General features: G+C 45.7%; 1 protein-coding gene across 2 annotated transcripts in view; it reads right to left on the bottom strand.

The window, feature by feature from the left end:
- Positions 1-278: 278 nt before the first annotated feature.
- The window catches only part of MTMR10 (myotubularin related protein 10), a 38392-nt gene continuing 28012 nt past the window's right edge, over positions 279-10658 (bottom strand). For both annotated transcript variants that reach the window (XM_055417977.2, XM_088829574.1), the window contains exons 9-16: positions 10538-10626; positions 10000-10130; positions 8901-8970; positions 8220-8290; positions 6556-6725; positions 5304-5474; positions 4021-4203; positions 279-3261 (exon numbers count right to left, since the gene is read on the bottom strand). In XM_055417977.2, coding sequence (XP_055273952.1) covers positions 2665-3261; positions 4021-4203; positions 5304-5474; positions 6556-6725; positions 8220-8290; positions 8901-8970; positions 10000-10130; positions 10538-10626 — 1482 coding nt within the window. In that variant the 3' untranslated portion in view covers positions 279-2664. The remainder of the gene's footprint in view (positions 3262-4020; positions 4204-5303; positions 5475-6555; positions 6726-8219; positions 8291-8900; positions 8971-9999; positions 10131-10537; positions 10627-10658) is intronic.

Here is a 10658-nt window from a genome sequence, read left to right as displayed (position 1 = left end):
GGAAGGGACTGATCAGGATGGGAGGCCTGGGAGGCTCGGCCAGGATCCTGCTCCCACAGACCTGCTCCCTGATCTTCTTAAGGAAACATCACTCCCCAGCTTTTTAATGTATACAGTGCAAGGCCGAGTTAGGGCCTGGTCCTCATGGACCAACCCCCATGGCTTTGACGACAGCCAGTTGTGAACTGAGGTTTAGAGCAGGCAGAGCAGCAGGGAGGAGACACAAGCACAGCTGGAAGAAAACATCTCGCCTCTCACATCAATAACAAAGGCAACCATTTCTATGGACATTTTATTAGCACTCAGCACTTCCTTCACATTCATCACTGCTGGAAAACAGAATCTCTCACCTTCCTGCCCATCCTACTTTAATGCAAGTCACAATCAATTTTAGGCACAAAGGTTTTCATTTTCTTTCAAAATCAACTTTCAGCTACTCGAGGTTACTGCTATAGCAAGAAGAGTTTGTTGAAGTAGGTGCTGAACAGTTTTCACCCTCTGTTAGCACAAATTAATATACTTTCTTAAATAAAGTTAGACACTTTTGGTTTTAAAGTTGGTTTCCATCACGAATAACAGTAAGACATTTTACACCTTGAAGTCCGATCTGAGAGCCTGCCCGTGTGGCCCTGTCAGCAGAAGCTGGGCATCCATGTCTGGTGCTGCCCTCGGACCCCGTCCCCACATCCTCGGCCAGCAACGGGGCTGGTGGCTCTGCAGGGGCCAGGACTTAATGCCGGGATAGTTGTTGTTCATATTATGCACGATAAACTGTGGCATAATAATCATGATATAACAACTGTTCAGCAAAAATAAAACAAAAAACTATTTTACATTTGATTATCATACAAAAATATGCACATTTTCTACTTTAAAACAGCGTTAAGAGTACCTAATCATTTTAAAACTTGCAAGTTAAAAATATTTACTAAAACGGTTGAAATAAATGTGATAGGGAAGAAAGCTATAGAGAAATAAATGCTTAACCCGAAAAAACAGTAACAAATTAAGACAATTTGTAATAATTAAAAAGTGGCCTAATGAAAACTAGGAAAGAACTGTTATACTTTCAGTGGCAAGATGGGCTTTGGGGTTTCAAGGGGCTGGAGCTGGTTCCAGTCAAGGACTATAAAATGTTTAGTGTCAACAGTGCTACTTATGTAAACTAAAAAAGCCCTGATTTTCTAGGCAGGTTGGGAGAAACATTGGGTTTATCTACAAGATGGATTTCCTTAGACACTGCATAGGAACTTCCATCCTTTTAAATCCAGAGACATTATCCAACAATTTTTTAAAGGCAAGTAATTCAAACAGAAATACCTATTTGTTACATATGAAGGGAAAGCACTGTTTTGAAAAAAACCTGTTTTAGAAAACGACATAATCTAACTGCACACTTGAAACATTTTTTGAAAAGCAGAAGATGGCAGTTTAAGACAACGATATGACAGCCACATTTCAAACGTCCATCTTTTCCCAAAAGTGAAGGGTGTGGTGACTGACCGGCACAGCTTTGGTGCATCTCCCGTGACACACCTGCCATCAGGAGCTCGGACAAGAGCACACCTGTCTTCGTCTGTCTCGCGCTGCTGTTACAGGCAGGGCGGGGCAGGTACTCTTGGTTAAAATGGCAATATCCTGAGAGAAGTCCAGCTCTACTCACCTGTCCTCTCCCCAGGTGCCAGGCACTCTGTCCTTCCCTGCAGGTGACCTGACTTCTGAGCTCACCACCCCTTTCCACAGGCAGGTGCCCAGAGAGGCTGGGTCTCAGTAATACTGCCAGTGCTGGCTCTGCTTCCCCCCAGCCCCGGACCTGGGGGTGTCCAGGTAACTCTCAGCAGGAGGCTTCGTGACTAGCCTCCTTCTGATGTGCGGTGGGACTCTGATATCCTAACTCAAATTGTTTTACTCTGCGTTATTCATATCTTAATAATCAAAGGCACTTCTAAGTTTTGTTATATTATCTACAGCAAATGCTTTTGAAGTCAACAGTGCACATCATTTTAAAGTTAGCCCTAAGCAAACTCATGATTTTAAAACACAGTGATCTACGGTCCCAGGCAGCAATCTAAAATAAATTACAGTGTGGGAACACACAACTCTCAGGTGAGTTCAACTAGAGATAATGAAAGTGACCAGAAAAATGCACAAATACCCATGAACATCCACTGAGGTCTGCTGGATGCTTCTTGAAAATACACTAGACACCAGTTCTTGATGTCAACCATCCCCTGGATGGTTGCTGCTCGGGCTGCTAATCCGACCAAGGATCAGGGAAGCTTTAGTAGGTGGTTAGAAAGACAAATGCCACACACAAAACCTGATTAGTCTGATCACAGTAATAAAATCGTGGGAATGTCTGCCTGCAAATGACCTAAAAATGAGCCAGACCCAGCATGACAGAAAGAGAACATAAATAACAAAAGTTAGGCCTGTCTTTTAAAAAACTGTGAAGGAAACATAATTCAACGTGTTTTTAAGAATTAGTGCAAATTTCAGTTGTTACAGATAAATGATGAGTGTGTCCGATGTCTAGGGCAGCAGTTCTGCTCACCCCTCAGGACGTGCAGGAAGACCCCCTTGGTCTGCACGTGTGAGGGTCTCAGTGGGCAGCCCTATCTCGGCCCCATATGGGTTGGCAGTCCTGCTCGTCCCTCAGGATGGTCAGTCTTCATTGGCAAGGGTCTCAGTGGACAACCATATCTTGGCCCCACTGAGAAACTTGCTCAGCGGTGTCCCCGAAATGCTCCGCCTGCACAGATTGCCCACCGGGGAGAAGGGGAAAGAGGATGAGAGGAAGTCCGGCGTGCCTGGGGCGTCGTGTGGGCCGCCAGCGCGGAAGTATAGCCCGCTTGGGGCCAGCTCAGGCCCGGGGGCTAGCGTGGGGCCACCCCGGGGCTGTCGCAGCGCCCTGCTCAAAACGTCCACCTCGTCGGCTAGCAGCGAGAGCTTGTGGAAGGCCGTAATGAAGCCCCCGTGCTGGATCTGGGCCTCAGGGACCCAGCGGAAGTAGCAGAGTTTCCACAGCTTGATGTGCGCCCCTGAGACATGTGGCAGGATGGTCCCGTGCAGGTCGGCCGGCCTGGAGGCCCGTTCTTGGAAGAACCGCTCCGCGTCCCAGTCCTGGCTGTCCCTCGGCTCCAGAGGCGCTGGCTTCACCTGCAGGATTAGTGAGTTTCTCCTTGGCCGTAACTCCTGCTCACTGATGATGCCGTTCTTTAAGGAGGCTGGCATTCCTCTCAGTGTGGAGCTGTAGCTTTTCTGTACAGAGAGATTCTAGCATTATTCTCCTGGAGCTTCCCCTTTCAGAGAGATGGTAACAGTGTGATGGTGAACATACACTCAGGTAGAATTTCAACCTTAAAGGACATTTTGTCCCTCCCTTGGTAATACTTGCTCCAATCCTCCTCCACAGGAGTTGGACACTTGGGCCTTGACTTTGCCAGGCTGTGGCCTGTATGGGGGTGGAGCTGATATATTCTGTCCATCACAGGCAGACCTCTGGGAGACAGTGGATTCGCGATAAAGCAAGTCACACCAGGTTTTTGGTTTCCCGGCACATGTAAGTTATTTTTCCAGTATACGGTAATTTATTAAGTGTGCAACAGCATTATGTCTAAAAAGACAATGTGCACACCTTAAATACTTTACTGCTAAAACTGCTAACCCTTATCTGAACCCTAAGTGAGTTGTAATCTTTCTGCAATAGTGACATTAGAGATCACTGGTCACAGATCACCATCACAAATATAATGATAATGAAAAAAACTGTGTGTGGCTAAGACTCCTCCCACTCATTTCCAAGTACAGGTTCAATCCCTGGTTGGGGAACTAAGATCTCCTAAGCTGCACAGCACAGCCATAAAAGAAAGAAACAAAGCAAATGACCCCTCAAACCTGCATTAGCCATGCTGTTGTGGGATATGCCTGGACTTTAAATACTCTGTACTGAAAAAGATGTTTTTGGTTATGTGTATGCAAATACCAGGTTTCCACCATTAGTGTGTTTTTGTAGTTTACCTTTGTCCTTTTAAAGGACTTCACAGAACCGTTCTGCACACAAGGCGTGCTCTTTCCAATGTAGAAGGGGTTGTGGAAAAGGGTGCGATCCTTTGGTGTAAACTGGAGAGACCAGTCCCAAACGGAGGGGAATTTTAAACCCTTCTCATCACCCAGCTGGATATTTTTGCTTATAGCAAATTCCTGCAAAATAAAATATTTGAACATTTGTGAAAAATGCCAAACTCAAAATTTTCTCATGATAACTTCCTTTTTGATGAGTTGTTCATTATACGAGTAAAATTTTCTGAATGAGGGTGATTCCCACCCCTCTGGAGCAGCACACTCTGCTCCCCAGAACAGACGTGGCTGGCACCTGGCACGAGGAGGGCATGGCCCATGAGGAGGAGGGGGGCCCGGGGCAGTGAGCACGTTCCTGAGTGTGTACTCGTGGAGGGAGCTCACTCCACCTGGCGCAGTGGCCTGAACAAACCCTCTCCTTACACGCCCGCACCCACAGTCTTGAACAGCATGCATCTTCAGGATGCTCGGCTGCTGGTTTGAGGCAGCAGCTTCACAGATGAGGAACTCAGACTCAGTGGACTCCCAGCCCTGGCTAGGACCACAGCTCACTGTGAAGGCAGCCCCACTTGCAGTCTTCCTGAAGGCCCATGAGAGCGTCCTGGGCACTGCAGCCCCTGTGGCTACACCCACTGCTCCAGACATGGATAAGACAGAACTCGTGGTTCCAGAAGGCTCCACCAGGGCAACCAGAAGCTGGTTTCAAGTCTGGCTTAAGACCCTTCCTAGTCATGGTTCTTCCTCTGGGTTAAGAGTTGGGACTGGAAGCTGACAGGCCTACCTAAAAGTGACTTGCCCCACGGCATCAGGGTCTGAGGACACTCGGGAAGCAGTGCCCAGCAAGAGTTCCAGTCTTGCATCATGCCTGTGTATCCTCTCAAATTCTTTCCCCATAGAATTCTCAAAGAAAAATCATTTGCTTTATACGCCTTTTATTCTACTGTCCTAGGAAATAAATGTTTTCAAACAGGCTCTTACCAATTACCCATTCAGACAGCTCAAACATGAACATATAAATACAAAAGTACAACATTTACGGTGGTTAAAATAAGCTGCATCTTTCAATAAATGTCAGAGAGAACAACCTAGAATGCTCACTCATACAGATGCAACAGGTTCAAGTTCCTGGACTGTTATCCATCTGAAATTACAGCTTAAAATGGTATTCATAACTGAGTTTAATGGGAACACAGCTACTGCATGTTGCCATGGTGGGTGCTCACCGTGCTCTGTTGCACACGCTGGTGCGGAGAGTTGAACAGGAAGGTACCGAACAGGGCCACACGGGTGCTGTCATGCAGCACTGCCAGGTAAGTCTCAGAGAACTCGAAGGCTGCTGGGCACTGCTCCAGCAGCTGCCATGTGGTATCCAGGAAGAGCAGAAACACAGGAGCCTGGCAGACACATGAGGAAATGAGATTACTCAGTGCTGGCCCGCAGGCCCACGTCTACCCCCAAACTTCTCACTGACATGAAGGAAGAGATCAGTAGACAGTGAGGCCTGTGTGCGTGGTCCCGAAGCTGAGCTCAATGTACGTGAGTAGAGTAGACTAGACGGCCATGGCCACCCTCAGACCGAGGCTGGCCTGGGACGTGTCTCAGTACCTCTGCCCAACAAGTCCACCACGCTAAGTGGCAAACTAGAAAGACAGGCAGGGAATCACCTTGTGAAGGGGGAGCAGGGAAATACGTGTTTAAGCCAAACCTGGAAACAGTTCTTCAGAACATTTAAAACAACCTCCAAACCAAAAAGCAGCTTCTGTAACAACTTTTCGCTGACCCTGCAGTCAGCATCCAGAGACATTCCTGGGTTTCAGAGACTGGCTGGTGTGGCCTCAGGGTCCCGGGGCATACCCTCAATGCAGCAGCTGGCAACAGCCCCTGCACCCACCCAGTGTGTCTTGATGAGTCAGAGTCAACACGGGAAGCATTCACCGCTGGGGCTTCCTCAGATGGCAGGGACTGTTACACAGGACAGCGAGTCAGCAGTGCTCTTAGGAGCCTCCCTGACATGGGACACTGCAGGGCTCTCACAGCCCCACAAGGACCCAAGGCCGTGCCAGCCTCACAGCTCTTACATGTGCCCCCCCAGTCTCCCTCCCTTAACACACGTACCCCATTTTAAGAAACTATGATACTCCAAAGCTGGTTTTCCAAAACACCTAACATGCCTATTGTCTGCTTATGGAAGACCTGCCATATTAATGGCATTTCTTCAAGCAGTTTTCAACTAAGAGAAACTCAGTAGATTACTTTTTAGAGTGTCGCCTATCATACAGTTATGATAGTCTTCATAAACACCTCAACTTGAACTCTAATCCATGGGTCAGTCTTGGACTAAGCAGCTAGGATGTAGTGAAGGCAATATTTTAAAAGCCTCCTGTCCCCTTCTGCACAGAATCTCTCTCCCCCTGATGACGGGGTTTTACCCTGTGCGCGCTGAGGGGCTGATGAGAAGCACGAAGGCTTTGTTACCTCCTTCTCCGATCTCTTCAGGTGGTTGCATCTGTCCAGGAACGGATATCCGGCCATGACCCACTCTTTCTGTATCAGACTCTGAAACCCAGTGATGGTCCTGAAATAGGGGTCCAGCATCACTTGGACCAGAGAGGCTACGATGCAGCTCAGGTCTCTTCCCTCCTCCTCTGTCAGTGAAACGGAAAGAACGCTCAGTACACAGCAGAATGCTCAGAGAAGGACGGAAGGGGAGGTAGAGCATACACTTCAGTGTCCTGTGCGCGGTGGCCTTTGAGATCATCCGTGTTAGGACATTTCATTCAGGCCAGCAACTCTAAATATTACCTAAGGATCATTTACACTCAGGTTTAATGGAGAGATGGACTTTTACACATGAATGTTTTCTAGATATCAGAAGTGTAGCCCGCCCTCTTTTTACATTTCAATGATCTGTGGTAGAAATCTCCCCAAGAGTCCATTCTATTCCTGTTTTGGCAACAGTATTAAATATCCCACAGTCTTTCCACTGATAGCTCGACCGGGTGACTCAGAGGTGAACGAGAGAAACGGAACTATCCACCATCATCTGACAAGGTGGCAAATGCTTCCCTCCCATCTTTCATACCTGATGTCCTTTAATAATAAGACCAGGAATACTCTGATACCAAAGCCAGCCACAAAAATCAGAAGAAAACTATCATATAGTATCCATTATATGTAATGTCATCAACAAAGTATAAACAAACCAAATTATCTCAGGAATGCAAGAATTTATCCTAGAAATGCAAGGTTGGTTTAACACCTGACAAAGTAACACACCATAAAAAATAAAGGACAAAAATCACATGATCATCTCATTAGATATATAAAAGGCATCTGTCTGATTAAAATTCAACGTTTACTCTGGATAAAAACTCTCAGCAATCTAAGAAGAGAAGGGAATTTCAACCTGACAAGTGGAATCCACAAAAACCTACAACTAACATCACTCTTGCCAGTGAAATCCTGGACACTTTCCTCCTAACATAGGCAACAGGACAAGGATGTCTATTCTGTCACTTCTACTGAATATTGTCTGGGAAGCTCTGCACAGGGAAGTCAGGCAAGAGAGAGAAATCCAAGGCATTTCAAACTGGAGAGGAACAAGCAATAACTGTATTTGCAGACAATGAGTGTCCATATGTAAAATAAAACCCCTGAAGAATCCATAAACAACTACTAAAACTAATGAATGAGTTTAGTAAGGTTGCAGGAATTTTATACACAATGAGTACATAATACATCTGAAAATGAAATAAAAAAAGCAGCTATTCACAACAGCATCAAAAATAAAACACAGATTTAACAAAATTAAGTGCAAAGGTTCTACACTAAAAACTATAAAGCTGATATGACATGAGAGAAAACCCAAATAAATGGAGAGACATTCATTTCATGGATTGGTAGATTCCACGTTAAGACAGTATTATCCCCAGTCTCTGGTTCAACATAGTCCTATTCAAAACCCAGTAGGCTTTTTGCTGATCCTAAAAGTTACACAGAAATGCAAAGTATCTAGAATAACCAACACAATTTTGGTAACAAGGTTGGAAGACTTACACGTCTTAATTTTAAAGTGTACCCTAAAGCTACAGCACCCAAGATACTGTGGCCCAGAGACCATGGTGGTCAGGAGTGGTTACCTTGCAGCACTACAGACAGACGCTTGCTCTCTAGCACGTACACGAGTTCTGCTGCATGTTTAAGAAATGCCCTGGAAACAGAAAGGGAAACACAATGTTAAAAACCAAACTTCCACTACAGATATATTGTTTAAAATACTTTAAGTCAAGCAAATCTAATCTCTCACCATACCCATTTGTAGTCTCTGTAACCTTTCTGAGTTTCTTCAGTATTTATATGAATATAGTTTGGTTTTTATATCAGGGAAATTCATTAACCTTTGCTGATCTACATGACCTTGAAATCACCCAACTACAGAGATGAAGAAGAGATGAGTGGCTCCCAGGGGGCAGGGGTGGAGTTGTAGGGGATGGGGGCGCAGCCAGCCCTCCAGAGGTGGCAGGCGGGAGATGCAGTGATGGGGCGGTCTGCATCCTGACTCTGTTGGTGGTCACATGGGTCTATAAATGTGATGACACCACACAGAAACACATGAGAACACCTGATTATAAATGCTGAACAGGGCCTAGCTGACACCACTGTCAGCTTCTCGGCTCCACAACCATCATCCAGTTGTGTGAGCTGTTACCACTGGGAAGCAGGTGAGGAGTGCATGGCTTTGTAATATTTTTGCACCTCCTGCGGATATATAATTATTTCAAAATAAAGAGTTAGGAGAAAAAGAAAGCAGCTGTACAAACCTTACATATTCCAACCACCGTGTATTCTCCAGTGAAGATAGCCATTTCTCTTCAGTTTCTTCAAACGGTTCTGCAATTAATATAATTACATATATAATTCTATATACTCGTATATATATTCAATATAACACTTCCGGGCTTCTTAACATGATCAAATTGAGAGTTATATGATACATCACAGTTTCTAATACTTAAAGTTGGCTTCAAGAAGTGTAATGCATTTGCATTTAATAATAAAAACATTTAAGAAGTTGCACTACAGTTCTATAAGGAATGGAACCAAGCACTCCCCAGGCCACTGTCTCCTCTCTGGTTCTTCTGGGGAAATCTCGGAGACTCTGACCACCTCTGCCTCCTAGAGCGGCTGACCCTGGCCTTCCCTGACTCTGGCCTTCCCTCCCCAGCCTCCCCACCACAGGCCTGGCCCTCCCTGCCTCCCACCCCTCCCTGTTGCCAGTGCCTGGCTGACATGGCCTTGGTGGCAACCCCTGCAGGGAAGGGGGCAGCTTCCTGGCAGGGCCTGTCCTGGCTTGTCTCAAGGTGCCCCTCGCCTCACAAACCCCATCCCCAGCCACCCCGAGTACCAGGAGGCTGAAAGATACAGTTGCTGTGTTTCCAAACACACGTCCCTGCCCCCACCCCAGCTCACTTTCCAGTCCTGCTTCCTCTCCACTGCCCAGTGACGAGGGGCTCTCTGCGTACCTGTCACACCAAGGGCCCTTTCCTGTGAGTCAGCCATCCAGGGGCAGATCGAATACCCCGTGAGCATGTGCTCCAGCAAACATACAGGAACTCTGAGGCTGCACACATTCTCATGTGGCTCAAAACATAACTCAGCATATTAGGATCTTAGTTTGTTTGTGAGGTCGCCCACTTCTACTAGCAGACACAACTAAACGCAGCTTAAATTTCATTTTCTAAGAGCTTCTAACATTCTCATATAATAATAATTTGTACAGATAACTCAATGAGCCTCTACTTATTAACTATTTCTAAATTTTTAAGTAATGTCATTTTTCCTGACATGCCTTGTACAATGCCTCATAAAATCACCCAGTCATTGTTTACATATGTATATATATAATAAAAATAAAATTACCATTAACACACAGTTGTTTAAGTTTTACAAAAGCCACCTGAATATCTTGGATGTTGGGTAAGGTCTTGTCCAAATCTGACTTGTAGACATCATTTCTCTGTGGATGACTTTTAGTTATTGCATTACAAATCCTAATAAAGACAAAACCTTTGAGTCACTATTCATTCTTTTATTCAATATATATGTTTTGAACACCTACTATGAGCTAACTATGCCATCGTCTTAGTTGGTATGACTTGATAAACCCAGGCAGGACACAGTGAACTATAACAAAAACCTGATTCATTCTGCAGTGTCTTGACCGGGAATCACTGCACTCTGAAAGTTCTTCAGAGGTAACACTACAGCAAGATGTCAGCAACATAAGATCCTTGTATGCCAAAGAACTAAACTACGTTTAGTATAACTTGAGAGTTAATTTTAATACGCTCACATCCTCTCCACAGTGGTAATGCTTGTATGAAGTACATGGTGCTTTCTGACTCTCTAGCTGGAATGACAAAGATACCCCAATCTCCGAGGGTGGTGGCCCACTCACCTCTGCTCGATCTTCCTCTGCTGCAGCACGTCTCTTATGAGGGCCGTGCGCACGAGGGCACTGCCGTTTGAGTGGCTCCAGCACCAGAACTAGGAGAGAAGCAGGGTCTTTACTTAACCGG

The sequence above is a fragment of the Moschus berezovskii genome, chromosome 21 (assembly GCF_049115385.1).
Source record: "Moschus berezovskii isolate FMDL1 chromosome 21, NW_MosBer_1.0, whole genome shotgun sequence".
NCBI lineage: Eukaryota > Metazoa > Chordata > Mammalia > Artiodactyla > Moschidae > Moschus > Moschus berezovskii.
Note: the sequence above shows the minus strand (reverse complement) of the source record. Positions and strands in the feature narration are given on the sequence as shown.